Raw genomic sequence first — 27800 nt, 5'->3', positions numbered from 1 at the left:
AAACTTGGTTCATTACTTTTTGCAAGTTTGGTATTACGCTATGTGGTTTTATATACTTTGCGACAAGTTGCCCAGAACCTCCAACACATCTTCAATATCCTCTCTCAAAGCGCCCTCTTTGGGAATTCCCTTTTCCAACTGCGCAGCAATACCCACCAGCGCACTAACAGAATGCGCAAATCTCCTTCTCATACCAAGACTCGCTTTAATCAGCAGCGCGCAGCACAACTGTAACGCCGCGACCTGGAGCTCCAAGACCACTAGAGGAGGCGAAGCATCTTGCGGCGGGAGAAACACATCCCACGCTGCGACCGCCGTAACGAGATTCATCCACTCCTCATTGGTGTTGTTGCTTTCCTCGGCGACTTGGAGAAGCACACGAATGATTTCGATACCCCGAGACGTCTCACCTTCGCTGATGTTGGCAGCAGAGGAGGCATTGGTTTGGCGGAGGATTTCACACAGGTCCTGGCTAAGCGTCTTCCAGCCTTCATGCTGAAGAAGAAGATTTCGGCCCTTTTCGAATGAGACTAGCGCTTCCAGGGCAACCAAAGTGGGAGATCGAAAATCAAGCTTCTCCGCCAAACTGCCACGATACAGATCCATAAACATGTCCGTCAACCCAGTAGCCTCCTTTCTCAACATGTCGTTTTCGTCTTCACGTAGCCATAGGGCGAGGGCCCTCACAGCGGAAAGAACAAAGGGATCTTGGTCTGCGAGATTCTCCAAAGAGTCCCACGTGAGGGTAAGCCGTGATCCCATTGAAGTCTCCGCCTTCCCAGATCGAGCGTCTGGATGCAGTCCCATGGCTCCAGCATAGGCGGCATCCCATCTGTCGCGCAGGTATTCAATGGTTACGGACATGGTTTCCGATATGCCCTTGCGAAGTTGGAGGAGATTGTCTGGCGACATGATGAGACTCTCCAGCGACTCATCTTCCAATGAGCGAACCAAATGCCCGATGAAGATGCATATTATGTCAAATGCAGATGCGAGTCGACGGGACAGATTTGAATATCCCGGTTTGTTGAGCTGCTCCAGCAACAAGGGTGCCGAAGAGCGAATATCGATTAGGAGAAGGTTGACGAATAAATAGGAAAATGGCTTTTCGTCGCTTTTTTCAACCCTGAATAGTGATTCTGAAGCTGCAGTGGGGTAAACGCGAAGAAGAGAAGCGGCAGCGTTTGTGTAGGCTGACCGGGCTGCAGAGTTTGGTCGACTGGTTACAAGATTTCGAATATAGCTGACGACTGCACTGAGCCACTTTGGATTTGTTGGGATGACCTGGAACAAAGAAACATTTAGTAAGATGATTCATGCCATGCCTTTTGTAGGTAGCTGTGCTCACCTCTGAGCTCGCTTGCCGCAGTAGCTGCCCCAGAAACTCGAGAAGCGTCACTGCGTCAGTGCCTCGGAATGAAGCTACAAGAGATTGCACATTGGCATCTATATGATCAGCTAGATAGGATGTGTCGTCGACAACAACCATGGCATTGAGCCAAGCGTGTAGTAGAATGTCCATTGCGATTGCGTGTGATGGCGCAATCTCTGTGATGGAGCTCAAATCGTCTATTCTCACAAGTGCCATGGCGCCTTCTTGACAGCTCACAAGAGTATAGAGCAGCTGTAACAACATATTTACTGTTTCTTCAGATCTATTCAAACGCCTTAGCAAATATGGAAACAACAGATGCGCGAAAAATGGAATATCAGAGAACCTGGCTTACCCATTCAACACAGCACTAACAAGCCTAGGTATCCTATCCGTAAACTTTGGCTGAGACGTAGCCCCTTCGGGCAAGAGAGCAGCAAACGTGTGCAAAACAGACACGGCCAAACCAAGCATTTCTTTCGAATCCTTTTTCGACGGGTTTGACCCCGTGCGCAGAAGCCTATCGAGAAACTTGGCGGGGAGGCTATCCCACAGCCTTTGGACAACGCCATGATCCTGCTGGAGCTCGGGAGAGTTGTCCAGGACGGACTTTAGAAGCGCCAATCCAACAAATCGCTGGGTGTCATCTTGCGCCTGGACAAGAGACTGGATTTTAAGAATGTTTGCTTCGTCTTGCTGAGAAGTGGCGGCTGCAGCAGCTGATTCGGGTTTATCTTGTTGTGAGTCCATCTTTTAAGATTTTTTGCGGATGGATAGGCCTTAGGCAGTGGAATATAGGTTCTGCATTGTGATTTCCAAGAGAAAATATGGACAGAGTTTAACGTTGGAAGATGACTGTGCCCTGAAATGCGATTTGTACAAGGAAACAATATCATGTGAGATGAGTTTGCAGTATCAAAGTCATTGACTCTATGCCTCCAAAGTGGCTGTAAACCAAAACGCCAGAGCCCCGCCAGCCAATCACCATCCACTCCAGAAACCCGCCCTTGCGCTGCTTAGTCTCAGCTGTCTCGAGCCTCTATACAAAACGACAGCGTTCTGCCCATTGGATTCTTGTTCGCCCCCGGCCGAGGAGATGGAATAGACCGCGGCGCATCATGTCTGGAGCCGGCCCGCGAGAGCAGCACCAGCCCTCGTCGTCGTCATCGCACACGCCCGTCATCGTCACTCCAGCCTCGTCCGAAGACCGCGACGAGCTCGACTTCCTCGGCGACGACGACGACGACGACGATCGCGACATCCTCGACACCGACCCCGTCCACGGCGACCTCGGCGCGCCGCTGTCCTTCAAGCGCAGGCAGAAGCCCGCGCTGCTGTCGAACCCGCTGCGAGTCTTTTCGACGCTCGCTGGCTCGTCTTCGTCGCCGCCACAGTCGCATCACCAGCGCCCAAACAATCATAAGCATAACCATGGCCACCAGCACTCGGCCTCGCTTGCCTCGCTGACGGGCTCGCTGCGAGACCAAGTCTTTGGCAGCAACAGCCCCAACCCCAGCAAGGACGGGCTCCCCAACGACTGGTACGCCGAGGGCCCCGGGCGGCGCGTCGCCTACGAGGACCTGACGGCCATCGACTGGATCTTCGAGTACACAAAGGAGCGCCAGCGCCTGCGCGTGCTGTCGTCGAGCTCGGGCGGCGGCATCGTCAGCTACATCCGGCACCTGCTGGACGCCAGCCAGGTCTGGATCGTGCTGCTGCTGACGGGCCTGGCGGTGGGCGTCATTGCGGCCCTCATCGACATCACGACCGACTGGCTGGGCGACATCAAGCTCGGCTTCTGCGCGAGCGGGCCCGAGGGAGGCCACTTTTACCTCAACAAGAACTTTTGCTGCTACGGCTACGACCAGGGCTCCAAGTGCGCGGGATGGCGCTTCTGGAGCGAGGCGCTTGGCATCCACTCGGCGGCCGGCAAGTGGTTCATTGAGTACTTTTTCTTCTTGGCCTTTGGGGTCCTCTTTGCGTACTGTGCGGCACTGCTGGTGCAGGAATATGCCATCTATGCCAAGCACAGCGGTATCCCCGAGATCAAGACCGTCCTGGGGGGGTTTGTCATTCGCAAGTTCCTGGGCCCGTGGACGTTGGTGACAAAGTCTTTTGGTCTGGTAAGCTTTGTCTATAGTCTTTTGTTCGTGAATGTTGGGCTTACTATGGGCAGGTTCTTGCTGTGTCGTCGGGAATGTGGCTGGGAAAAGAAGGCCCCTTGGTGCATGTAGCATGTTGCTGCGCAAACGTGTTTATCAAGCTCTTTTCCAACATCAACGACAATGAAGGTAAATTTCGAATTTGCCGAAGACCCCAATCTTATTTTGGATTTTTAGCTAAATTCCGTTATAGCACGAAAACGAGAAGTGCTCTCAGCTGCGGCAGCTTCCGGCATCTCGGTTGCGTTTGGATCTCCTATTGGAGGAGTGCTGTTCAGTCTCGAGGTGAGAGATTCATTAATTCAAAACGATTGGGGGCGTCTTGAGTTTCTAATTCCTAGAAAAATAGCAAATTTCATACTTCTTCCCTGATAAGACCATGTGGCAGAGCTTCGTCTGCGCCATGTCCGCTGCCGTCATCCTCCAGGCTTTCGACCCCTTTAGGTCCGGCAAGCTGGTCATGTACCAGACAAAGTATAGCCACGACTGGCAGGGCTTTGAGATGTTGCCGTACGCCATACTGGGCATCATCGGCGTAAGTCGACTCGCTTCAACATCATTCAATCTGTGAGTAGCTAACAATTAGACTGCATAGGGTGTCTATGGCGGCCTCTTCATCAAAGCCAACATGGCCGTCGCTCGATGGAAAAAGTCCAAATCCTGGCTCCCCGGGCCCATCACTCAGGTCCTGGCAGTGGCCCTCCTCACTGCCCTTGTAAACTATCCGAACCACTACATGAAGTTTCAAGCGTCCGACCTTGTGTCCAATTTATTCACCGAATGCTCCCAGAACCTGGACGACCAGATTGGCCTGTGCAAAACCGGCGCAGCGTCAGCCGGCACCATTGTCCTCCTCATCTTCGCCGCCCTCGTCGGCTTCCTTCTTTCCACAATCACTTTTGGCCTCCAGATCCCCGCCGGCATCATCCTGCCGTCCATGGCAATCGGCGCCTTGGTTGGTCGTGCCATGGGCATCTTGATGGAGATTTGGGTCGACAACGCTCGCGGCTTCTTCCTCTTCCGAACCTGCGCTCCTGACACGCCATGCGTCACGCCCGCTACATATGCCATTGTCGGAGCGGCGGCGGCTCTCACAGGCGTCACTCGCATGACCGTCTCCATCGTCGTCATCATGTTCGAGCTCACCGGCGCGCTCACCTACGTCTTGCCCATCATGATTGCCGTCATGATCTCCAAATGGGTCGGCGATGCCTTCTCCCGCCGCGGCATCTACGAGTCCTGGATTCACTTCAACGAATACCCCTTCCTCGATAACAGCGCCGAAGTGGCCATTCCCGACGTCCCCGTCGCCGACATCGTGACCCGCGTCGAGGACCTCATCGTCCTCACTGCCACGGGACACACAATCGCCTCCCTCAACAGCATCCTCGAGATGCACCCCCACCGCGGCTTCCCCGTCATCTCCGACCCCCGAGACGCCATCCTCCTAGGCTACATCTCCCGCGCAGAGCTAAGCTACAATCTCAAAACAGCCTCCAAGTCTCCGCGCAACCTGCCCCCCGAGACCGAGGCCTACTTCTCGCACCAGCCCCTCGCAGACCCTCGAACGACGCTCGATCTCCGGCCGTGGATGGACCAAACCCCGCTGACACTGCCTTCCCACACGCGCTTGCATCTCGTCGTGTCCTACTTCCAGAAACTAGGCTTGCGGTACATGCTCTTCACCGACCGCGGCGTCCTGCAGGGCCTGCTCACGAAAAAGGACATTTGGTATGTCCTCAACGGCGCAGACGAGACGCGGCGCTCGACAACAGCCGACTATTCTGCGCCCATGAGAGCCGGAGCCAGGATAAGAGAGCAGGAGAGCGGAATCATGGATGAAGGGAGGGATGAGGAGCAGAGGAGCCTTTTGCGGCCGGGGGGATGATGCGGATGATACGGATAGGGGGGTCAATATTATAGAGTTGGGATATGGAGTTTGTAGGACGGTTTTTTTTTCTTGCGACATTTAGGAGTTCTATACTTTGCAAAAATCGTAGAGGATTCTTAGCTATTTGACATTCCACTTTTGGACAATAGTAATGCTGAATAAAAGCTGAATTTTTGGCTATATTGCATAATACAAAATAAGTGCTCAAACTATCAAGACAGGAGACAAAGAGAAACCAATCAATGCATCTCATAACTCATACACAAAGGCCCGTCCCTAAAGATAAAATCCAATTGTCCATCCATTCCCGGTAGTGATAGATAAAGAAATACCCATAGATAGATAAGCCGTCTATTTTTTTTTTTTTGCCCCTTAATATTCAAAGTCATCATCCACTGACGGACCCTTATTCTTCGTCACGCTCTCCTGTTTCCTGTACATCTCCGCAACTTGCCTGCTACTCGTTGCTTCATTAGGTTTTTTATCGTCTCGAATCTTGATGAATCGGGGAAATCGCAGACTGATGCCCTTCTCGCCTGCTGGATCCACGCCTTCTTTCCATCCAGCCTTGTACCGAGGGCTGAGCGTCAAATCCGCCGTCTTGACCTCCCACACGTAGCGTGGTTCGAACCACACATCAGGTTGATGCTGCCCGCCTGCAGAGTGTGAGTAGAAAGGCTTGGGGCGGGCAATTGTGATTTCGGAGAGCTGGGCATGGAGGTCTTCGAGGACTTGCTCCGAGAAGCCAGTGCCAATGTTGCAGACCGTCTCATACACATCGGTAGAAGGGTTGTAGCAAGCAAGCAAGAAAGCACCATAGACTGATGTCCTTTTGCCCTTGCCATAGTAAGCTCCCAGGACGACCAGGTCAAGAGAGTCACCCACGCCAGAGAGATAGTCCTTTTTAACCTGTAATCCGGTATTAGTTGGGAGTTGAGCATAGCATTTGTAGAGGGCGATATTTACCTTGAGCCAATTTCGACTTCGCTTGCTGGGCTCGTACCCGCTTTCTGTCCCATCCAGCATCTTCACCATCAGACCCTCGCACGATGCCTTAACACTCTCATCCAAGAATGTCTGAATCTCATCCAGCTCTTGGCCGTTCATGTGAGTTGCCAATTGAAACTCGCCTTCCGTTGGAACAAATGCTGTGCTGAGGAGTTCGCGACGCTCACGAAGCGACTTCTCCACCACTGCTTCTCCGTTCAGATATAGCAGGTCAAAGGCAAAAACACAAACCTTGACCTTGATGTCTTCGGCCTTTACATCCTTCCTCTTGCGAGTCATGAGTTGCTGGAAAGGCAATACTTTCTTCTCGGCCACATCCCATGCCACAGTCTCGCAGTCGACAACGAAGCTCTTTGTGTCTTCCTTGATCCATGCGCTGAGCTTCTCAAGAACGTCGGGATACTTTTTGGACAAATCTTCCGAGTTTCGAGAGAAAATGCAGGCAACACCTGACTCAATTTTTTTGGTCGATCCTTGGGTAGATGCGTCCAAATCCTGAGCGGCATCTTTGGCCACATAATGAATCTGAGCACGTTCACCGTCGTATTTGTATTCGCACGTGAATTTTTGGCCCTCGAACCGGTCCAAGACTTCTGTAATAGCTTTTGTTGGTTTGGCCAACATGGGCTTCAGGGGCACGCCAGGCCGGAGTTTGCAGTGATCTCTCAGATTGGCGATGCCGTGCTCCATCATGGCTGGAATAATGACATCGTAGCTCGGTAATTCGCTGTCTTGCATCAGTTTCACGTCCGTAGGAACCACAAAAGATCATGTCCATACCTGTAAACTGTCTTGAGAATAGACTCGCCGTTTTCCAAATCTGAAGTGGTGGGGATTTTTCCCTTCACCTCGGCTTCATGTGCTACAACTGCTTGAGCCAACGAAACCAAAACAGTCCGGTCTGCCAAGCCAAGTCGAAGCTTGCCTTCCAAGAATCGGATAATATATTTTGCTTCGCTTGGGCCGCCCTTGTCCTTGTTGATATCCACCTTCTCCTTCAAATGAGAATCTGAAGAAGATAGAAGCTTCTTGATGCCGTCAACTTTGCGACCTTGGGCGCCGTTACCAGTGACCGTCGCAATACTCATCAAGCCTTGATGAACGCCTCTTACTGTCAGCGCTTTCGGCTTGAACATGGTTGGCTGGGTCGATCTGCTCTTCACAGCCACGAGACCGAGGTCACCAATCTCTTTCTGGTCAGCCTTGATGACCTGGAGGCTTCTTCCGGTAGTTTCGCCGATAGCTTTCATGATTAGGGATTCACCGATACCGAGCTCAATGCCGGCGTAGTCAGGAGCCAGCTTGTTGATCATGAGCAGGACGGTAGGCAAGAGATCATCAGGGGTGAGCCGCATGACTTGGCGCAGAAACTTTGAACAATACTCCATGATGATTAAACGTTTCGTCGTCAGCTCAATGAGCGAAAAGGTCTTGCAAAGAGCTGCATATGGTACAGGGGTGCCAGGCTGCCAATCAGGATATGCATCTTTTTCTTTCGTTTGGAGCATTGTTTGCTGAGCTTTGCGTGCTTTGGCCGTAACAGCTGGTTTTGGTTCCGCATCGCTATCAGCCTCTGACGCTGATTCTGAAGATTGCTCCTCCTCCTTTGCAGCTTTCTCGGCAACATCCTCGCTCTCCTCTTTTATCTTGGCTGCCTTTGGCGACTGCGACCTCGACTTTGGGCTAGACTTGGGACTCCGTGACCTCTTTCTCTTAGCAGGGGGACTGCTGGGAGCTTCTTCTTTCTTTGGGGACGACTGAGGAGCTTCATCCTCGTCATCCTCAATCTTGACTCTTGTTCGCCTTGCTCTTTTTGAAACTGGAGCCTCGTCTTCCTCTTCAGCTAGCTTGGGCTTTGCTTCCGTCCTCTTTTTGGGTGACCGCGGGCGTTTTTTGGAATCTTTTCATCACGAGTCAACTATCAAGCTCTAGCCGAAAGCAGGAGAATGGCAGAGCGTCTTACCCTTCTCTGGATCCGAGTTTTCCTTTGTGCTTGCATCGCCCTCGTCTTCAGCCTTGTCTGCTTCCTTGGTCCCCGCCTTGGTCGCAAACGCCAGCGTCGTTTGTCTTGCTGGTGCAGCTGCCTTGACCCCAAAGAATTTGCTAGATATCAATGACAATTAGCAATTCAGCTCAAATCCAAGCATACCACGACCTCGTGCCACATGCTGCGTCGATCGAGTCCACCCACACACCCTATCGTCTGCTGCGACGGCGTCACATACCCCAGAGTTGCCTGTTTCGGAGCCATGTTGGAGGATGCACCGGCAGATGCAGATGCAGATGGCCAGCAACGAATCAATTGAGTTGATGCAAATCTCAGAGCCAAGGCGTCAACAGCGCAATATTTATAGCGAGGCCGAGCTGGTGAATTAGTGGTTCTGGTGCCTAGGCACCGACAGCTGCTTCTGTACAGCCCAGCTGCTAGCATGACGCGTTGAGCAGGCAGAGACGCGTTAATGATCGGGCGCATCGCCTATGGGCCCCATCACGCGCGTGACCCGCCTGGCTCCAGGGTAGCTTGTGTCCTGTCAAAGAGTTCAAGGAAGAATCCGGACTGTCGGAGTAACTGCGGCCCAATCGCTTATCGCTGAAACGCCGCATCTTTTTTTTTCGTGAGCCCCACGCCAATTAATCCCGCCCTATCCCCGTTGCAGCCTAGCGCGATCCAACAATCAAACCTCCATGCTCAACATTGCCAAATTTCGCAAAGCTAAACAGCTCCAAGAGCCCTTTTGCCATCTTCATCCATCACCCTCGTCCACAGAACTCCCGCGAGGCGCATCCAGTCGTCGCCATGTTCTCCAGAGCAGCTCTCCGATTCCCCAGGGCTGCGTCTCTGCGCGCCAGGGCCCCTGCCTCCTTTGCCCTCGCCAGCCGGGCCGTCACCACCGATGCCGCTTCAGCTTCTCTCTCCCAGTCGGTGCCCAAGGTATGTCTGATGCGCCTTTTCTCTGCGACGCGGCATGGAGTTTCGAGGAATGGGGCGGACGAATTGGGTTGATTTGACTGCCAATGGCTGGCGAAAAACACCGTTGAACGGAGACTAACAGCTGTCCCGCACAGTCCGATGATGAGCCCTTCCAGGTCACTCTCAGCGACGAGAGCTTCGAGACCTACGAGCTGGACCCTCCCCCTTACACCATCGAGGTGACCAAGAAGGAGCTGAAGCAGATGTACTACGACATGGTTTCCATCAGGTACGGAGCGACGAGAGCCTCAAGAGCCGCTTTGTCACGGGAAATACTAATAATCGCTCAGACAAATGGAGATGGCTGCCGACCGTTTGTACAAGGAGAAGAAGATTCGCGGTTTCTGCCATCTGTCTACTGGTCAGGAGGCTGTTGCTGTCGGTATTGAGCACGCCGTCACCAAGGAGGACGACATCATCACCTCCTACCGATGCCACGGTTTCGCCCTGATGCGTGGCGGTACTGTGCGATCCATCATTGGTGAGCTGCTTGGCCGCCGTGAGGGTATTGCCTACGGAAAGGGTGGTTCCATGCACATGTTCGCCAAGAACTTCTACGGCGGTAACGGTATTGTCGGCGCTCAGGTTCCCGTCGGTGCCGGTCTGGCCTTTGCCCACCAGTACGAGGGCCGAAAGAACGCCAGCATCATCCTATATGGTGATGGTGCCAGCAACCAGGGCCAGGTCTTTGAGGCTTTCAACATGGCCAAGCTGTGGAATCTCCCTGCTCTGTTCGGCTGTGAGAGTAAGTTGAACGATGTATTCAAATCTATCTGAACCGAACTAACACACACCACAGACAACAAGTATGGTATGGGTACCTCTGCTGCCCGTTCCTCTGCTTTGACCGACTACTACAAGCGTGGACAGTACATCCCTGGTCTCAAGGTCAACGGCATGGACGTTCTCGCCGTCAAGGCTGCCGTCAAGTACGGCAAGGACTGGACCGTTGCCGACAAGGGCCCCATGGTCCTCGAATACGTCACCTACCGATATGGTGGTCACTCCATGTCTGACCCCGGTACCACCTACCGTACCCGTGAGGAGATTCAGCGCATGCGCTCCACCAACGACCCCATTGCCGGACTCAAGCAGAAGATCCTGGACTGGGAGGTCAGCACTGAGGAGGAGCTCAAGGGCCTTGACAAGGCTGCCCGAAACCACATTGCCGAGGAGGTTGCCGCCGCTGAGGCCATGCCCGTCCCCGAGACCAAGGCCGATATTCTGTTCGAGGACATCTACGTCCGCGGCACCGAGCCCCAGTACATCCGAGGACGTACCACCGACGAGAACTACTACTTCTCCCAGTAAATGGGGGGAAATAAAATAAAATGATCTTCTACCGCTGATGCACCCCCGCCACATAGCCCCTAATGATTCCTCAAAATTATCGCCTTTTTTTGTACTACATACTTTTAGATAGAGAGGGCGGGAAAGATCCAGATGGACATTCTTAATTGTATGTTTGTTTGATGACCTAAAAATGATAGAGTGTCTTTGTGTATGAAAGCTTTGCGATTTTTCTCTTCTAATTGGATGTAAGGGGGGACATAGAATTGGCTGGGGGTGCCTTAAGAGCTTTCCTAATTGGGAAGTAAAAAATTATAGGGTGAGCTCCGAGATCGCACAGCGACGAGGTGGGGGACTGAGTTTTTACAAAATGTTTAGCTAGGAGTTGAGAAATAAATTTGCAGTTTGATAGGTTTGATTGATAGATATATAAAGAGTGTTTCTTTCAATGGTTACAATGAAACGAGAATCAAATATCTATACTTGATTTTCCTATAATTCATTCTAAAAGTCACATGTGATAGCTTTCACTTGCAGGCAAGATGCAAATACAATACAACTTCATAATTCTCTAACTCCGATAAGAAGAGTAAAGCTTTGCGAGATTAGTATCCCCAGACAGCAGCGCTTCAGGATCACCGTATTCCAAAAGCTTTCCATTTCCAAAAAGAGCAGCCTTGTCATAACGACGAATATGCTCCAGGCGATGCATGACGGCAAGCACCGTGCACTCTTTAAAGTCCGTGTCAATAATCTCTTGCATGATTGCTTCTGCTTCGTGGTCGACACTATCATGATCCATTAGTAAAGGACGGTGGAATAACAGACGCCACAGAATCTCTTACTTGCTCATTGCCTCGTCTAGGACGAGAATCTTGCTTCGCTTCACCATGGCTCGAGCAAAACACAACAATTGCTTCTGCCCAGCCGACCAAGATGACAAGTCAATCTCTTCGTCTATCCCCCCTTGCTCCTCGACAATACTCCATAGGCGTACACGACGAAGTGCCTGTATGATGTCTTCATCAGAAGCATGGTTCAGAGGATCGACATTGAAGCGTATCGAGCCTGGTAAAATAAAAGCATCTTGCGACACGACGTTTATGCGTGAGCGTACTTCTGCATTAGAGAGAGTCGATGTGTCTACGCCGTCTATCGAGATGCTGCCTTCAACAATCTCAAGCATCTTCAAAAGGGAGAGAATTAGAGAAGTCTTGCCGCTGCCTGTTCGGCCACAGATGGCAACGTGATCCCCAGCTTTGATTGATAGTGTTATACCATTTAGCACCGGCTTAGGGTTTGTTGTAAGACTATAAAAACATGAATTAGCCAAGCTTGTCTTATATAGGGGAAGAAAAGTTGAAGGGGGCGTATACCCATAAGATGCAGTCCAGCCGGCAAATTCAATAGCGCCAGCCTGTGGCCATGTCGCTGGCACGTAATCTGCCTTTTCGTTCTGCTCTTCCTTCTCCGTTTCCTCCGTGAAGCGTTTAATGCGTGATACTGCGCCAATGCTGGGTTCTAAGACTGTCCAGTGCTTCACGAGCCGCACTAGCACTCCGTTGAATCCGATAACCGTTACCAGGCTGACACCGATGCTGCCAGTGCTAAATCTCTCTCGCCAAACAATGACTGTAGCGACAAGCAAGGCAACCAAGACAGTGGTCAACATCTCAAGCACGAAACCAAGCCAGTGCTTGATGCAGCTCTGTAGATAAACCGGTTTCTGCGATGCGTCAATGAGGCGATAGTTGCGCTCTTGGTGGTACGACTGCCATCCAAAGGCACGAATCGTCGTCGCCCCTGCAATCGATTCGCTAAAATGGGTAAACAATGGCGCATGAGCTTCTATGGCGAGCAGTCGGACTTGTCGCGACGTATGAAGATAGAAGCTCTGAAGAAAATAGACAATGATGGCGAAGAAGGGGATTGTTACCCCTAGGTATCGGGTGAATATAGAGATAATGACGACTTTGGCTATGCATTGAACCAGGGCTACGAATCATTAGCTGAATCTATTTCAATGACAAGGAAAAATAATGAACTTACTAGAGCTATAGTTAACCATGTTACTGGGTAGCTCCATATCAACAAGTTCCAGGTCTCTGCTAAATCTACAAGCAGGGGATCAGCAAAAGTAACAAGGGAACATGTCACATACTTACCTATTGAGCAGTTCGCCAAGGTTACTGGTCGATCGAGAATAGAATGGTGCCCTGGCTGATGGTTACTCATGGTCTTGCAGGTAGCTCATCTCATCTCATTTTACTCACCTGAGAGTCGTTTGTAGTAGATTTGAATGCAGCTGAGCGGCCGAGCGCGAGATGATGGTAATGAAAGCAGCCCTACGGTAAACCTTGTGAGCAATGTAGATATCGTAATGAAAAATGAGATGTAGTTACCAGGCGCATATACCGCCGCTCAATGTACCAACCACGGCAAAGAGGACATATATGCCCAGATACATCCATACATCCTTGTTGGGCTCCGCATTATTGGCATCAGACCACCATTTCATCCATATCGCTAGAACTGTGATTAATAGTGAGAACAATGTGATTTCATAATGCATCACTTACTTGAAAATTCAATGCACAAAATCCAACCCGTGACAGTAATGCTATATAGAATGACAGCACCCCAGCCAGAGCTAGCAAGGTAGTAAGCGTAAACAGACAGCTCGCCTTTTTTGCGCCGAATATCGGTATGCTTGCCATCTGTTTCTTCCGAAATATCAAGAGCAATGTCTGCTGCAATCTCGAAAGCCTCTTCCGTTGTCGGCACAGTTGCAGGTTTAGCGACAGATTCATCAGTGTCTTCATTGTCAGAGATCAGCTGCAATCCCAGCTTATTGATGTAGCCATTGTTTTGTAGCAAGGACGCAGGCGTATCTTTCGCTGTGATTTTACCGTCCTCAAGGACAATGATGACATCTGCAATTGCCATGATCTTATCTAATTATTCTGTAAGCAAAGCTGCAGAGGGTGATGGAAGAGGACGGTTTACATACGGTGGTGCGTGGTTAACACGACAGTGGCTTGCTGCTTGCGAAGAATACCCCCCTTACCAAGCAAACGGGTAGATATAGTATCGATTGTATGCGCATCCATGCCGCTAAATATATCGTCGAGTAGGATAATCTGGTTTCTTGGATAGATAGCTCGAGCGAGAGCCTACATCGATCATACGTTAGTATACGCTGCGGAGACTTTTGGTAATCGACTGATGATACTGACTATGCGTTGCTTTTGTCCGCCGCTGAGATTGAGACCTCTACTACTGATTTTCGTTTGATCTCCTCTCTGTAGCTGCTTTAAATCTGCACCAAGGCCGCAGGCAGAGACAACTTCATCATACCATTTCTTTTCATAAGATGAAGAGCCGAGTATATTCCGACGAATACTTTTGTTTTCGAGCCACGGTTGCTGGGAACAGTACGCAATATGCTTACAGTGCGGCTGCGTTGATCTCTGTCGATTCTCTGGGGATGACAAGTCGATCATTTCGCCCAAAATGCTACTCAAGAAAGATGACTTGCCGCTTCCCACGGGGCCAGTTATTGCAGTTATGGCTTCTCGACCTATGTCAACTTGAATATCCTTGAGTACTACTGGTCCGTTCTCACTCCATTTGAACCCCCCGGCTATGCAATGAAATTGTGTCGTCGTGAGGAGCGTCCAATGACTCAGCAGGCCCATTTGGTGCCAGGAGATGAATTTCGGATCCATGGTGATAATCTGTATGACCGGGCTCGTAGTAGTTGTCATCTTTGAGGCTCAGATCTGTATAGTTGCAGTATTCTTGGATGCGGTCAAAGCTGCCTACAACTCCCAGAATAGGAGGCATAATCTGGATGAATGCTATGACTGGGTCCGTCAATAAGCCAATAAGAGCAATAGAAGTAAAGGCCTGGGCTGTGAAAAATGATTCATGGAGCCAGAAGACGGATATAAGAACATATACGGTGAATGTGGCGGCTGGAGCAAGATTCGTTGGTGCGAGAGCTAGAGACTTTTATCAGAACCAAGATCTAGAGTATGAAAGCAGACTTTGGGATGCATACAAAGCAATAAAGTGGCAATTAGAAGCTCTCTAAAGGTTTTTGATGTCTTTATTTCTCTTGTTCGAAAGCTGGTCAAGAGAGTCGACACCACCTGCGGTAATGCAAGCATCTTGATGGCCTTGATATCTCCAAGTAGGGCTGTGGTAGCGCGAAGCCTGTCTTGGACTTTTTCGATCCATGCAACTTGTGCCCTCTGAGTAGCTACTGATATTTGCGAGATTATGACGATGAAGACTATACTTGAGCTTCAGCATAAAAAGACGGACTGTGTAATGCAAACGGCCGCGCATAAAACTCACCTAGTACAAGAGCGATGGGAGCAAGGCAGGCTAAAGAGAGTTGTCTCTCCAGCAGCCAGCATGCAATTAATATGTCGATAAAACAGGCCCATGTTTCATGAAACATTTCCATCACGGATGCTATACGTTCGATATCAGTGCCCATGAGGGCGACGGCGGTTATATCTCCTCCCTCAGTGGCACGAATGTCCAGAGACCGTTGATATACGAGGGCAATCAAGCTTCCTCTCAGCTTGGCAACAAATCTAGAAGCTTCGTAGTAGTATAGAGACCGCGATATCTGTATCAGAGAACAGTCAGTCAGCACATCTGCTTGGCGTATCAAGATGCCCACATACCGCAATTCCCAGATATACAAGGGTCCATGCACCTATCAATCCCTTTCCGTGGTAGCTGTTGGGATTATCGCTTCCAACGTATTCTATCGTAGTTTTGATGAGAAAGGGCTGGGAAAAGGTAAATGCCGTCATGCATAATCTTGGGATCATGGCAGATGGTAAGCTTGAGAGATGGCTGCGAAAGCAAGCTTTGAGTAAGCTGTGTTTGGCCTTTGGATCATCTGTGAACAATGACATTAGTACTCTATATCGATCAGGGCAAATACACTCTCCTGTTGATGCTCACATTTCGACCAGGTTGTAATCAATTGGCGACGCAGTACCCTGCTTTGAAGTCTAGTATCAAGATTTGGCAAATCACTCTGTGAAATAATCTTGGCGTGGCCGGCTCTCAACAAAGACGTCAGCCATGAAAAGCTGATTCTTGCCCAGAGTCCGCTAAACTCCTCTGGCGAGCCTTGAAAGAGAGGCTTCTTTTCTTCAATAGATTCCAAAATGAGAGCGAAAAGAGTCAATGAGAGGTTCACAGTCATCAGGACCGGAACAGGGCTCCCAGCCGCTTGTAGCCACAGAGTCCTAGTGCGTGCAATGTTTAAGAGGCTTTGGAGGAACAAATATAGATCAAGCACTGTTGACGGACGAAGCGAGCGTTCATGAGTTGCCCTGGACAGCAAAAATGCTGTGACCGTCGCTACGGAGCTCAAGATGTCTGCAGGGAGCGACAGCTTGGTTCGTAGCTCAGCATGCTGAGATCTGAATACAAGATATATAACTTGTATGATGAGGATAGCGGCATATGCGATCTATGTGAAAAGACTTGTAAGCTCACAGCCATGCAACAGTAATAGCCAAGATTGAGACCAACCGATTTCCACCGCCGCAAGGCCCGGGATCTCACGGTATACGCAGCGCGCTTCGTGAACAATCCCCATATTTGAGCCGGCGTTAGGATGAGGAACACAATTGCCGGCAGGCCAACAAAGAAGATGTCTTCGAACAGCAGAGTAAAGTCGAATGTTCTACATCGAGGATCGACCTGAGGCCCAAAGGACCGGTCGCTATTACGGCAGCTCATGTCTCTAAAAGATGGCAATAAACTGGACGGGATAGACGGGATAACATGACTGGAGGTAGAAGAATTAAATTTAGTAAATTCAATACGCTTATCAAAGGATTCGAATAAGGCGACGCGCAATATGCGAAGCCTACAAGGCTACAAAGGTGACATCAGATGGCTACCAGCCTCTTAGAGAGTTTGCGGGGGGGGGTGGTCAGACGGCAGAGGCCGCCAATCTCGATTGTTTAGGGCTCCCTTGACTTCCACTAATTGGATTACAACCAACAACAACATGATTACAGCGGTGCTAGCAACCTTACAAGCCCGGTAACAGCGTTCTACAGCAAATCCGTTACAACACTAGCGATTACAGCCCGCAACATGATTACAACGCCTACAACACAATTTCTACCACGCAATAGCTTCTTTTCCTTGCTTCCTTCTGTTGCCTTACTTGTATTACTTTTCCTTTTATTACTTTCACCATTATTATAAGCGTATACAGTAGCTATATATTTACCTAAGTACATATATAAACTGGCTGTCTTTTAAAACGCCTATGGTATACTTAAACACAGAGCCATCTGTCACACTTCCATGTGTAGTGAATTTACTAGCCACCTATAGATACAAACTAAAAGAATACATCATCAGTTATAACCCAACACCTTTTGTTTCTTATGCCCCGATAGACATCGACTTCTTGATCTCGGCAATGGCCTTGCCGGGGTTCAGGCCCTTGGGGCAAGCACGCGTGCAGTTGAGGATGGTGTGGCAACGGTACAGGCTCATCGAGTTCTCCAGCTTAGCCTTGCGCGCAGCCGTGTGCTCGTCTCGAGAGTCAATCAGCCATCGGTATGACTGCAGCAGGATGGCGGGGCCGAGGTATTCTTCGGAATTCCACCAGTAAGAGGGGCAGGAAGTTGAGCAGCAGGCGCAAAGGATGCACTCGTAGAGACCATCCAGCTTCTTTCGGTCAGCCTTGCTCTGGCGGTACTCCTTGCCCTATTTGAAGTTGTCAGCTCAACTCTCAATCACATGTCAAAATTTGTGGGGTAATGTCGGCTTACATCTTCGGCGGGGGTGTCGCGCTGGAGGTAAGGCTGAATGGACTTGTACTGCTTGTAGAAGTGAGTCAAGTCGGGGACCAGATCCTTGACAACATAGGTGTGAGGCAGAGGGTAGATCTTGACATCCGAGGCCGATTCGGTAGGGATTCGGCACAGGCATGCCAGAGTGTTTTGGCCGTTGATGTTCATGGCACAGCTTCCACAAATGCCCTCTCGGCAACTCCTTCGGAAGGTAAGGGAGGGATCCTGCTCGTTCTTGATCTTGATCAGAGCATCCAGGATCATGGGGCCGGTCTTGTTGAGATCGATGGTGTAGGTCTGCAGCTTCGGCTTCTCGGTCGGGGTATCAGGGTTCCATCGGTAGATCTGGAACGACTTGGTCCGGGGCTGCTCGGTCTCGCTCACTGACGCCATGGAGCGCGAGAAGACGGCGCTGGGTCGGAAAGCTGCCCTGGAGGAGCTGAGGATTCGCGAAGAGGAGCGGAGAGCGGCCATGGTGACGGTAATCGAGGGCGACGGCGTGTGTCGTAGATGTGAATTGGCGCTGAAGTTGCTGATTTGCCAGGGAATCAATCGCTTCCTGTAAAGCTCAATTCCAGCCAAGCTACGCGGCAGAGATGGCCTCGAGAGTTAAGAGCGAAAAGCCTCTTTTCTGCAACTTCAGGTCTCGTTCGTCATGAAAGTGCTAAGATCTCGGAAGTGGCTCTTCCTCGGCTATAAGTTCACGGAAAGCTACCTATTTCACGACCAATCACAGCGGCGTCATTGACAATTCGGCTAAGCAGGCGAAAGCCGGAACACAATCGTTGTGGCGTTACGCTGTGGCGTAAAATTGGGGTGGCTGATGAAAGCAGCTGGAACTAAATCAAGGGACTTTTTATCAAGCCTCTTGATTTCTCTAGAAGGCTCCTAGAATAGCTGGGACCTGTAGTTAATTAGTATAGTGTTTCAGTTAAATAGCTAATATTTTTTTTATATACTTAATATGGGTTTTTAAATGTGTATTTTCATAGTTAAAGTTGAATGTGGTCTTGGAATTCTGTAGTGCACAGCTACTGAGCGCGGTGCACGGACCAATATCTGTGCAAATAGGAATCTTCCATGGTTCAAATAGGTTTAATATTACAACTTATACATTCCAATAGTCGGCTGTTATAGATCGCATACATACCTACCTACATAGGCAGCTACCCAGTAAACACCAATGTCTCAATCATGCTTACCCCTTATAAAGTCGGCGCGTCCCTAGCAATATCCATGTAGACATCTTGCTTCTCTGTGTTCAAAGATGTAAGGGCAAGTGCGATTTGTCCTCTTATACGATCAAATTAGCTGGGACTTGGTTTCATCTACACAACTATTTCATCGGCCATAATTCCCTCCAACGGCGTCTATTCTTATCATAGCCTCTCTAATAGCATTCATCTTCCTAGCAATTCTGCCTCACAATGGTTACCAAACGCACGATTCTGGCTGCAGCTCTTGCAGGAGGAGTATCTGCTCTTGTAGCGTCCAACACGACTGACAAAATCTGCGGAATAATCTGCATTCAAGGGGTCAATAAGTGTCACCAACCATTTGGAGGGTACAAGACTTTCCCTTTTCTCTCATATAATTTCCGTAATCCATGATGCCTCATGCGAGAATCGGCGGTATACTGACACAAGAAAAATAACCAGCTGCTACAATCCCTGTATTGATCCGGCTCCTGTACCACCTCCTTGCGTGCTTCCCATCATCACGACCTATTATCCGACTCCAGTACCAACACTTGCACCAGGAGAGATTTCGAACTGCAGCACAATTACTGTGTGTGTGGATGGCATAAATAGCTGCGGTATCCCATTTGGCGCGTATGACTTCTCCATCTATGATATGATGCCAGCCAGGTAGCGTTTATACTGACGCGATTGACTCGACATAGTTGTATTCCCGATTGCAAGCCTTGGGACATCTTCACGCCTCCGTGTCCAGCCGAGCCCACTGATATTGTCCCGTGGTTCCCTGAGACTCCGGGGGTCCTCACATGGGATCCTGCTATCCCAACGAGCTCGATAGAAGCACCGGAACCGACTTCGGTACCAGAGCCGGTTGCAGTACCAGCACCAACTGCTGTACCAGAAGCAACTACTGTACCAGAAGCAACTACTGTACCAGCACCAACTGCTGTACCAGCACCAACTGCTGTACCAGAGCCGGTTGCTATACCAAAGCCAGTTGCGGTACCACAAGAGAGTGAGGTACCAGATGAGACTGAGATACTAGAAAACGTTGTGCCGTGGAGTATAGAAGGATCTCAATGGTGGTAGTTGAAGCAACTTTAAAGACTAATGGGCCTGCCCCTGCCGTGTTGCAAATTCTCACAAAAATCACATCCTAGAACCCATACACATTTCCAACCATGTGCTCTAGTAATACGAGCTCCTATGTGCTCCGCCTGCTGCAGAAGCCGATCCTTCTACCAACGTTTCGTCGTCAGAGCTTGCTTCGCCACCAACGCTTTCGGTTTGGTCCGGAGGAGCTCGCATAGCCTCCAACACCTCTCGATCTAAAACAGGGGGGTGGTAGGGTTTGATTGTATGAATCTCGCGGCCCGACGGCATTTTAGTTATTAGAGCACCAATCGGCGGAATAGGCCGGGTATTCATCTGTGACGCCAATCAATTAGTAAACAAAAAGAAAAGCATAAAGTCGATGCAGCGTTCTTACCGTATCATTAATCTTGTTCCACCTCGCGTCCAGCATCTCGAGAACTCTAGTCTCTTCCGACTTGCCGGCATCAGCTCCCCAAGCAGCCTCTTTATTAACCCGGCGATCCTCTCTCTTCTCACTGATCCCTTTGATTGCACGGCTAAAACCCAATCCTTTCTTGTCATCCTTGACCTCTACACCGAGCTCGTGTAAACCGGCACGCGCCCAAGCAATTCCTTCCGCTGCCTCTCCCCCCCAGCTCAGCGTCAATGCCAAAGAACCGACAGGCTTTTGCCCGACTGGTTCGCCGCAAGTCCTCCAAGTATCGTAGGAATCCAGGGCTGATGCTGCCGGTTGATGCTGACTTGACTGACTGGCACAATGCCGCGGCCTTGGCGGCGTGCTCCGATGCGGCTAGGCAGAGACGGGCATAGAGATGAGCTCTGACTTTTGGGATATCCGGGGCCTTGAACATCCACTCTTTGTCGTTTTTGTTCCTATCCTGAGCCACGGCTGCAGGATATGGATCATCTTTCAACACGGCCAGCAACGTTGCCTCTGCGTGACACAGCGAGGCTAGAGCGCGGAGCGTCGCAGGTGAGATGTCGACGCAAGGGGGGGCTGCCGGCAACTTGATCGCTTCTTGCGGCAATGTAGTCATATATGGAAGCTGATTCCAACAGGTATTTGGTTGCCGTCGTCATGGCAGTTGTCCGTTCCTGTGTGCCCTGGAACTCTGTAGTTGTGGAATACAGAGGCTGAAGCGTCGCCCTTGCCATTGAGACGTGGGCGAAGCCCAGAGTAGACAAGGTAAAATAAATTTCATGCTCAATCGAGATGATTTTCACTCGGGGGCGTTCGCGCCCCGGCACAATGTCGCCAGAAAGCGTCGGTCTCCATGAGATGGACGGCGTCGTCTCCAATATGGTGCTGATGGTCTCGCCGCCCACTCGCTGGTTGCTTAGCCCGGCATCAATGGCAAGGAGGTAGGGCAGGTATTGCTCCAAGCTGGAGATGACGGTGCGGAGATTCGACGTCTGCGATGAGGGAGGCAGCCGTTTGTGCTTCTTGAGCGCGTCTCTGACAACCCCGCGATATGTGCTTGCGCTGAGGGGCAATGAAGGGTGAGAATCGCAGCCAAAGGACGATGAGAAGGAAAAGGCAGAAGTTGTCGGCAGTACAAATGGAAATGGCATCTTTGGAAACTGGGGATTGGTTAACAGCTTGAGAATTTGGCTGTACAGCGCAAATGGCGGAGCGAGATTCTCTGGTTGAAGCCGGAGCCTTGGCATTTACATGGCCGACAAGTCATCTCGCGATACAGTGCCGTCGATGCCTTTCTCGTACTGTATCTCAAGGCCCCGCAGCCCGTGTCCTTCACATGTTTTCCCCTTGGCTTCAGCCTTGCCTTGCTCTACAGCGAAGTAAATTGAAGGGAATTACTATCCAGCACCCAGCCGCCGCCTAACAACCAAAGGCAGAGGCCAATGTTCAACGGTACTTTGCCTTGACTTTTAGCCGCCGCCAACCTGCCTGTAGCTGCTGATAAACATAAGGCCCATTTTATCTTCTGTATTTTGGGTTTACGCTCCAAATCCCTCAACTGGCTTAAACACTTTCTACTCCTAGCCACGCATTGTGAATGACAAATTTCAATCTACACAAATCACATATTTCGCAGGCTCCCCGCGGCCGTGTGACGAGTTCACTAATAATCGCAAATTCGTTTCGCACTTTCTGGCTTTCTTTACAAACCCCATCTTGCCTGATCAAGGTAGCTGGCCTTGCTGAAGTTTGCTGATAGCAGTCAATCTGGGCGCTCACTTGGCCAAAAAGCATGCTCATCATCGGATTAACTGGGTCCATCGCGACCGGCAAGTCCACGGTATCATCGCTGCTCTCATCAGCGCCTCACTCACTGCCTGTTGTCGACGCAGATGTGCTGGCCCGAGAAGTTGTCGAGCCCGGCACCAGGGGCTATCGTGCCATTGTCAAGCACTTTGGCCCCATGGCACCCGATCTGCTTTTCCCAGCATCAGACACCATGCCGGAGAATGGACCTGACGGCAAGGGCCGGCCACTGAACCGGGCTGTCCTGGGACGACTTGTTTTTGGCGACGAGCCCCAGATGCAGAAGAACAGGGCGGTGCTCTCAAGCATTGTGCACCCGGCTGTGCGACTGGGCATGGTCAAGATGGTAACGGCCTGCTACTTGAAGGGACACTGGGCGGTGGTGCTCGATGTCCCGCTGCTGTTTGAAAGCAAGCTGGACAAGTTTTGCGGAGTGACAATGGTGGTTGCCGTTACAGAGCCAGAGACCCAGCTCAGGAGACTCATGGACAGAAACCCGGATCTGAGTAGAGAAGACGCAGAGAACAGGGTCAAGAGCCAGATGGACGTTCGGCTAAAGGCAGAGAGGTGCTTATCCGCAGGACCAGGCAAAGGAGTGGCACTCTGGAACGACGGATCAAAGGAAGAACTGAAGACGCAGCTGGATGAGGAGTTGCGCAAGCTCAAGGCAGCAAATCCGGAGTGGTGGTCGTGGCTGATGCTGGGATGCCCGCCGTTGGCAGTGGCGCTGGCATCATGGAGGTTTTGGCAGAACATACAAGCTGAGAAGAGATGGAGAGAGGCGCAGGAAAAGGAGCGTAGCGATTGATGTCTGATTCAAACGTTAAATTCTGATTCAAGCACATAATTTAAGCGTTTTTTTTTTTTTTTAATCAACAAAAGCTATAGTATATGAGTCCTCCTCTTTGAACCGTAAAAGTGTTATGTTATATACATCATGTTTGAATAAAACCGTCATTTAATCTCCAGACATTGGCGTCTTGCCTTGCACATTTGAGCATCCGGCGAAATGAATTTCCATCCCAGAAAAAGACTAGCGCATCCGCCCCACTTCTGGCTCATGAATAAAATCGTGGAAAGCTGCGAAAACTTTTTGGTTTTCTTCTTTCTTCCTTCTACATCATCAGTTGGGTTATTCCTACACCGTCAAGTGTTTTAATAATTCAAATGGCGGCTCCGCATAGCGGCTTGCTGAGGGTTAACCTGATTCTCTGTGGGTTTCCTTCCGTTCCCGGCCTCCTAAATAAAATACCATGTGATACACTTTTCCTATCAGCCGCGAGTCGACGCCTCTAGAGGGCTGTGACTGTGGGTGTCTCTCAACATATTTCTACTCTATCGATGTTTTGATGTAACGGGTGATTTGGATTCGAAGGCTGTGGAAGAATTTCACGTAGAAGGCGGATATTGTGCGTTCTCAGCGGTAAAATGCTGGAAGATGCCACAAAACCGTACTTCGTAGTCTGAAAAAATTGTCAAATTGATTTTGGCAGTAGGAAACAGACGACATAAGGGCTAAATTCTGCTCGTCATGTACCGCTTCAGTCTTGTTTGGTCCAAAGCTGCATGCATTGGCCATCCATTGCTTGCCGCTTTCCGTCTGTAAAAGAATGCGACGTCTTCCATGCACAATCTATCAATTCCGACCAGAACTTTATTTTCTCCAAGCTTCTGTGCATCCGAATGTGTAGCGTTACATAAGCGTTTTTTTCCAAGTGTAAAGTGTAAAAGAGCCGCGCACGGACCATCCTGCGCTTGTCCCCGAAATTTTTTTAGCCAGAGTCGGAGACGCCTTAGCAGGATCCTCCGGCTTTGCGACAAGTTTGCGAGACTTCATCTTGTCATCGACGCTCGCAGCACTCGTTTCCGAAGCACTTTTCGGCCCAGCACCAGTCGCCCAGCATGTCTTCTCTATGGAATGCATTCACCGGAGGCAACAAGCCTGCCCAGCAGCAGCCGCAGCAACACCAGCCCTTCACTCCCGATGCTGCCCCTCCCACCACCAACCTCTACGACCCAACCCAAGGCGCGGGCGTTGAGTCCTTCTTGCAGAGCTCGGCCTTTGCGGATCCGTCACAACTACACCCCCTCGCCGGATTGAACAGAGACACCCTGGAATATCTCTCCCTCGAAGACTCAACGCTATCCGACCTGCCGGGTGGCCAATCCGTCCTCCCCTCTCGAGGATTCACCGACGACCTTTGCTATGGCACCGGCATCACCTACCTGACGGCACTGTCGATAGGAGGTGCATGGGGATTCCAAGAAGGCCTGCGAAGGTCTGCCGGCCAGCCTCCCAAGCTGCGACTCAATGCCGTCCTCAATGCCATGACAAGGCGGGGTCCATTCCTGGGCAACAACGCCGGTGTTGTCGCCATCACATACAACTGCATCAACTCGCTGATTGGGTTCCTACGCGGTGAGCACGATGCTTTCAACACAATCGCTGCTGGTGGACTCAGCGGTATGGTTTTCAAGAGCACCAGGGGTGTTCGACCAATGATGATTTCCGGCGGTCTAGTGGCCTCCCTGGCCGGTGTTTGGGCGGTAAGTCGACCTGCATGACGGCTGCATAAGCCGTAAGACGAGACGTTTGGCCAATAGCTGATATGATATTTTTTTTTTTGCACAGATTGCACGACAGTCATTCTTCCCCGTCCCTGAGCGACATGCCGAGCACGCCGCATTGTAATAATATCACCGAAACAGACATTGTAACGAATAGCACACAAGAGAAGAATTACTCTTCAAACGACATACGACCACTATTTAATCTACCTCATAAAAGATGGCGGCTCAAAGGAGGAAAACAACAAAAAGTCTTCTAATAGCTGGGAATGGCAATTGGTAGGAGGGGGCATGGAGACCTGAAAAGGAACTAGGACAGAGGGGAAAGAAATCAAGGGGATGCCTCCTCCAGCCTGGGTGCCAGACGTGTCGAGAGGAGTTTGGACTGAAAAAAAAAAAAGGAAAACACCTATATGGTGATGATAGATGATCTCTCCTCCCCAACGTGAACTGTACATTATATCGGGTAACCGGTCAGCGAAGCATTTAGACCATATAGGGCTGGGGGCGTCTGGTCATCAATTTCAAAGTTTGTATTCAAGGAAAAAAAACAAGAGAAAAAAATGAATTTAACATTGATCGGGTGGAAGTGAATTTCGATGCAGTTTGCACAAGAGATTAATTTGGGACGAAAAGCTGTGATTGTTGTTTGGTGGAGCTTCGCTGTGAATTGAGCAGATGGAATACAAGATTTCATGGGATGAATTGAGATTGGAGGCATGGCCGAAGAGATGCAAAAGCCTTGGGTGCCTATCCATAGAGACTTCCGCATAGTGGCTGCTGGGTATGTAGGCAGCTGAGCAAACGGCTGGAGCGGTTCGAGGCTGTCAACTACGAGGCATTCTTGTCAGAAGTGCGAGTCAATTGGCAAGCAGCCAAAATGTAGCTACGCAAATAAAGAACAATGGAAACAAAAAGTACCTACCCAGGTATGAAAACTCTCGTCGACCACTTTTCACCCTCAACAACTCTGCTTAATCCTTCCTCTTGATCAAGTTCACCTAATAAACACAAGCAACACTCCTCTTTCTTTGTTCATCACGGGCCTTGCGACTTGAATTCAAGCTCATGCCACCTTTCTGGGGCCATCAAAATGTGTCTTCCCTGCTTTCCGTGGACGTGGACCGAGTACGAAGACCCGATGGATTCCATGCCGGAGCAGCATGTGTGGGTGCATGATGGGCAGGCGTGGTCTCTGCAAAGATGTGTGAGTGCAGAGTCTTTTATTTGCATCAAATTTCATTTTTTTTTCCCTCACCATGGATCTCGTCACTCTTCGTCCTCTTTCTTGTTCTGTTATGATCTCTGCTACTTGTTGCTCCGAGAACTCTTCTCCCCCCTTTTCTTCCTCCTGCGGGAGCTACTCTTCTCTAAAAGGCGAAAGAGCTTGAACCCAGAGTAGCGCAGCCGTTGCCATGAGTTGCCCTGCCATAATGGCCGCAGCAATGGCACAGATATCCTGGCAGCTGTCTTCAGATGCTCAAAGTGAATGGACCAGTCTGCCAGTTATCAATCAGCTCGCACCCCCGGCCCCTTCACTCTCAGCCCAGTCTCAAAGCAAACGCCTTTTCCCTCTTGCTTCCTCACCCTTTCCATCTCTTTTTCTCTCTTCACTGCAATCCACATTGTTGGAATTGCTTCATCTCGCCGCTCGCCCTCAAAAAATGCCCGAAGCCGTGGCAAAGTCTCCCAAGACTCCTCGACGGCTCAAGACTGGAGGCGAGCCCCTTCGTCAGGTGCAATTCCTGAGCCCAGGCAGTAACACCGAGACCAAGCCCGCGATTTCTTCTTCTTCCACCTCCTCGGCTCCTTTTTCTTCCTCCACCACCGCTTCCAACGGCAAGAGCATCCACGTCAACACCGCAACTCCCGCGCCCGACAACCAGCCCTCGAGCTTCCCGCAACTCGGCGCCGCGCCAAACAGCTCGCTCGCCTCTGACCAGTGGCACACGTCCGTTGACCCGACCCAGAGCGTCAAGTTGCCCGGCCAGCCGTTTGCAGGAGGCTTTGCAGGAGGCTTTGCAGGAGGCTTTGCAGCGCCCGGCTTTGCACCTGGCTTCACCTGCGCGCCACCGCAGACTCACCTCGTCGGCCCCTTTTCTGCTCTGCCCCAGGCTTCTGCTGCCTCCTTCACCACCTACGTCGGATTCCCTCCTCAGCATCAGTCTCAGCATCAACCTCTGCCTCTTCAGCATCACTTCATCACCGCCGCAAGCATGGCCGACTACCAAAACGCAGCGCCGATGCCCTCTGGCGTCAACTTCCAGCCTCCGGTGCCCGACACCACGTTTGGGCCCATTCCCCACGTCTACGTGCCTCGTTTTGACGGCGGCTTCGTGCCCGCTGCTGTTCAAGTCGGTCTCCCCTCGGTACAGTTTGTTTCCGCCCCTGCTGCCTGCTCCACCACCGTCGTGATGCCAAAGACGTTTTATTATTATAACAACGGCTTCACCTACTATGCAAGTCGACCCGCAGCGCAAATTCCTCCTCTCGATGTGGCCCGTTTTCGATTACTCTGTTTTTGGTCCAATCTCCAAAGAAGCTGCCTGCATCTCGAGTCTCCTTACGGACTGGACTTGGACTTTCATCCCACGTCCCGATCTGCCGTTGATTCAATAACTAGAGCAACTTATCAATATATCAAGTCATTGCTAACATTGCTCTCTTTTCTAGCAGCCAACCGTTGCCGGCATCCCAGTCGCGCACTCCAGCTACGTTGTTGCTCAGCAGCCTGCCGTCGTCCCCCAGCCCTTCGTCGGCCAACAGCCAGTCATGATCGGCGGACAGCCAGCTGCTGCTGCCATCCCCGTTCACCAAATGCCTGCTGCTGTTCCCGCCATGGGCCTGTCTGGCGTCGGCGGCATGCCCGTCTTTACAGGTAACGGTGGCCAAATCCCCGATGTGTCTGGTCTGGGCCGTACTCCTGGCGAAGAGACGGTGCGGCAGCACCAGTTTGCGCACGCAAACAAGCTGTTCGAGCCGCAGGAGTTTAAGCCGTCGGACGATGACCCATCCCGTTTCTACTATGTTCGCGAAGTTGACGGTAATTGGACTCAGCGCAACCGATTTACTATTGACCACCTGGGCGACTGTCGATGGTATGTCACCGACGAGGGCTGGTTCTACGCCGTGCGGATGCCCAATTAAAGAACATTCGGTACTTTGAGGA

At 50.8% G+C, this 27800-nt stretch overlaps 11 protein-coding genes across 11 annotated transcripts; 5 read left to right on the top strand and 6 right to left on the bottom strand.

Annotated features, from left to right (window-relative positions):
• Positions 1 to 7: 7 nt before the first annotated feature.
• On the bottom strand, positions 8 to 2273 carry TrAtP1_012319 (uncharacterized protein). Its single transcript, XM_014090284.2, has 3 exons — positions 1728 to 2273; positions 1349 to 1655; positions 8 to 1284 (listed from the first exon to the last, which is right to left on the bottom strand). Exons 1-3 carry the CDS (start codon positions 2120 to 2122, stop codon positions 49 to 51), a joined length of 1938 nt encoding a protein of 645 aa, XP_013945759.2. The 5' UTR covers positions 2123 to 2273; the 3' UTR covers positions 8 to 48.
• A 110-nt stretch (positions 2274 to 2383) lies between these two features.
• Positions 2384 to 5591, top strand: TrAtP1_012318 (uncharacterized protein). The gene is made up of 5 exons (XM_014090285.2): positions 2384 to 3495; positions 3549 to 3663; positions 3728 to 3819; positions 3884 to 4069; positions 4130 to 5591. The coding sequence occupies exons 1-5, from the start codon at positions 2491 to 2493 to the stop codon at positions 5420 to 5422; spliced, it is 2691 nt and encodes an 896-aa protein (XP_013945760.2). The 5' UTR covers positions 2384 to 2490; the 3' UTR covers positions 5423 to 5591.
• TrAtP1_012317 (uncharacterized protein) lies at positions 5592 to 8975 on the bottom strand. The gene is made up of 5 exons (XM_066115478.1): positions 8659 to 8975; positions 8397 to 8536; positions 7214 to 8333; positions 6392 to 7160; positions 5592 to 6334 (listed from the first exon to the last, which is right to left on the bottom strand). The coding sequence occupies exons 1-5, from the start codon at positions 8904 to 8906 to the stop codon at positions 5798 to 5800; spliced, it is 2814 nt and encodes a 937-aa protein (XP_065971577.1). The 5' UTR covers positions 8907 to 8975; the 3' UTR covers positions 5592 to 5797.
• Positions 8976 to 9141: 166 nt separating this feature from the next.
• Positions 9142 to 11143, top strand: TrAtP1_012316 (uncharacterized protein). The gene is made up of 4 exons (XM_014090287.2): positions 9142 to 9365; positions 9500 to 9633; positions 9695 to 10149; positions 10204 to 11143. Exons 1-4 carry the CDS (start codon positions 9231 to 9233, stop codon positions 10713 to 10715), a joined length of 1236 nt encoding a protein of 411 aa, XP_013945762.2. The 5' UTR covers positions 9142 to 9230; the 3' UTR covers positions 10716 to 11143.
• Positions 11144 to 11265: 122 nt separating this feature from the next.
• On the bottom strand, positions 11266 to 16469 carry TrAtP1_012315 (uncharacterized protein; the record flags this gene model as incomplete). The annotated part of the gene is made up of 16 exons (XM_066115477.1): positions 11266 to 11482; positions 11540 to 12004; positions 12071 to 12689; positions 12744 to 12808; positions 12860 to 12910; positions 12968 to 13039; positions 13097 to 13220; positions 13274 to 13648; positions 13705 to 13867; positions 13931 to 13973; positions 14320 to 14698; positions 14758 to 14991; positions 15057 to 15336; positions 15395 to 15615; positions 15681 to 16197; positions 16260 to 16469. 16 exons carry the CDS (start codon positions 16467 to 16469, stop codon positions 11266 to 11268), a joined length of 4035 nt encoding a protein of 1344 aa, XP_065971576.1.
• Positions 16470 to 16750: 281 nt separating this feature from the next.
• TrAtP1_012314 (uncharacterized protein) lies at positions 16751 to 18195 on the bottom strand. The gene is made up of 2 exons (XM_014090289.2): positions 17522 to 18195; positions 16751 to 17456 (listed from the first exon to the last, which is right to left on the bottom strand). The coding sequence occupies exons 1-2, from the start codon at positions 18014 to 18016 to the stop codon at positions 17130 to 17132; spliced, it is 822 nt and encodes a 273-aa protein (XP_013945764.2). The 5' UTR covers positions 18017 to 18195; the 3' UTR covers positions 16751 to 17129.
• Positions 18196 to 19929: 1734 nt separating this feature from the next.
• TrAtP1_012313 (uncharacterized protein) lies at positions 19930 to 20266 on the bottom strand (the record flags this gene model as incomplete). Its single annotated transcript, XM_014090290.2, has 2 exons — positions 19930 to 20169; positions 20231 to 20266. The coding sequence occupies 2 exons, from the start codon at positions 20264 to 20266 to the stop codon at positions 19930 to 19932; spliced, it is 276 nt and encodes a 91-aa protein (XP_013945765.2).
• A 473-nt stretch (positions 20267 to 20739) lies between these two features.
• Positions 20740 to 21408, bottom strand: TrAtP1_012312 (uncharacterized protein; the record flags this gene model as incomplete). The annotated part of the gene is made up of 1 exon (XM_066115476.1): positions 20740 to 21408. One exon carries the CDS (start codon positions 21406 to 21408, stop codon positions 20740 to 20742), a length of 669 nt encoding a protein of 222 aa, XP_065971575.1.
• A 641-nt stretch (positions 21409 to 22049) lies between these two features.
• Positions 22050 to 22871, top strand: TrAtP1_012311 (uncharacterized protein; the record flags this gene model as incomplete). The annotated part of the gene is made up of 1 exon (XM_014090291.1): positions 22050 to 22871. One exon carries the CDS (start codon positions 22050 to 22052, stop codon positions 22869 to 22871), a length of 822 nt encoding a protein of 273 aa, XP_013945766.1.
• A 1008-nt stretch (positions 22872 to 23879) lies between these two features.
• TrAtP1_012310 (uncharacterized protein) lies at positions 23880 to 25558 on the top strand. The gene is made up of 2 exons (XM_014090293.2): positions 23880 to 24610; positions 24696 to 25558. The coding sequence occupies exons 1-2, from the start codon at positions 23966 to 23968 to the stop codon at positions 24753 to 24755; spliced, it is 705 nt and encodes a 234-aa protein (XP_013945768.1). The 5' UTR covers positions 23880 to 23965; the 3' UTR covers positions 24756 to 25558.
• A 538-nt stretch (positions 25559 to 26096) lies between these two features.
• Positions 26097 to 27778, top strand: TrAtP1_012309 (uncharacterized protein; the record flags this gene model as incomplete). The annotated part of the gene is made up of 2 exons (XM_066115475.1): positions 26097 to 26985; positions 27305 to 27778. The coding sequence occupies exons 1-2, from the start codon at positions 26296 to 26298 to the stop codon at positions 27776 to 27778; spliced, it is 1164 nt and encodes a 387-aa protein (XP_065971574.1). The 5' UTR covers positions 26097 to 26295.
• Positions 27779 to 27800: the final 22 nt, after the last annotated feature.

This window comes from Trichoderma atroviride, chromosome 7, assembly GCF_020647795.1.
Source record: "Trichoderma atroviride chromosome 7, complete sequence".
In the NCBI taxonomy this organism is placed as follows: Eukaryota; Fungi; Ascomycota; class Sordariomycetes; order Hypocreales; family Hypocreaceae; genus Trichoderma; species Trichoderma atroviride.
The sequence above is the reverse complement of the archived record's forward strand: the minus strand, read 5'-3'. Positions and strand labels throughout refer to the sequence as shown.

Coding starts and splice junctions, on each gene's coding strand:
- TrAtP1_012316 (XM_014090287.2), top strand. CDS start 9,231: ATGTTCTCCAGAGCAGCTCTCCGATTCCCCAGGGCTGCGTCTCTGCGC. Junction 9,634..9,694: donor TACGACATGGTTTCCATCAG/GTACGGAGCGAC, acceptor ATAATCGCTCAG/ACAAATGGAGATGGCTGCCG. Junction 10,150..10,203: donor TGCTCTGTTCGGCTGTGAGA/GTAAGTTGAACG, acceptor CACACACCACAG/ACAACAAGTATGGTATGGGT.
- TrAtP1_012317 (XM_066115478.1), bottom strand. CDS start 8,906: ATGCGCCCGATCATTAACGCGTCTCTGCCTGCTCAACGCGTCATGCTA. Junction 8,537..8,658: donor CCGAAACAGGCAACTCTGGG/GTATGTGACGCC, acceptor ATTGATATCTAG/CAAATTCTTTGGGGTCAAGG. Junction 8,334..8,396: donor AAACTCGGATCCAGAGAAGG/GTAAGACGCTCT, acceptor CGTGATGAAAAG/ATTCCAAAAAACGCCCGCGG.
- TrAtP1_012314 (XM_014090289.2), bottom strand. CDS start 18,016: ATGGCCGCTCTCCGCTCCTCTTCGCGAATCCTCAGCTCCTCCAGGGCA. Junction 17,457..17,521: donor GCGACACCCCCGCCGAAGAT/GTAAGCCGACAT, acceptor AACTTCAAATAG/GGCAAGGAGTACCGCCAGAG.
- TrAtP1_012310 (XM_014090293.2), top strand. CDS start 23,966: ATGTCTTCTCTATGGAATGCATTCACCGGAGGCAACAAGCCTGCCCAG. Junction 24,611..24,695: donor CCCTGGCCGGTGTTTGGGCG/GTAAGTCGACCT, acceptor TTTTTTGCACAG/ATTGCACGACAGTCATTCTT.
- TrAtP1_012319 (XM_014090284.2), bottom strand. CDS start 2,122: ATGGACTCACAACAAGATAAACCCGAATCAGCTGCTGCAGCCGCCACT. Junction 1,656..1,727: donor GTTAGTGCTGTGTTGAATGG/GTAAGCCAGGTT, acceptor GCGTTTGAATAG/ATCTGAAGAAACAGTAAATA. Junction 1,285..1,348: donor TGCGGCAAGCGAGCTCAGAG/GTGAGCACAGCT, acceptor TCTTTGTTCCAG/GTCATCCCAACAAATCCAAA.
- TrAtP1_012318 (XM_014090285.2), top strand. CDS start 2,491: ATGTCTGGAGCCGGCCCGCGAGAGCAGCACCAGCCCTCGTCGTCGTCA. Junction 3,496..3,548: donor TGACAAAGTCTTTTGGTCTG/GTAAGCTTTGTC, acceptor TACTATGGGCAG/GTTCTTGCTGTGTCGTCGGG. Junction 4,070..4,129: donor CCATACTGGGCATCATCGGC/GTAAGTCGACTC, acceptor TAGACTGCATAG/GGTGTCTATGGCGGCCTCTT.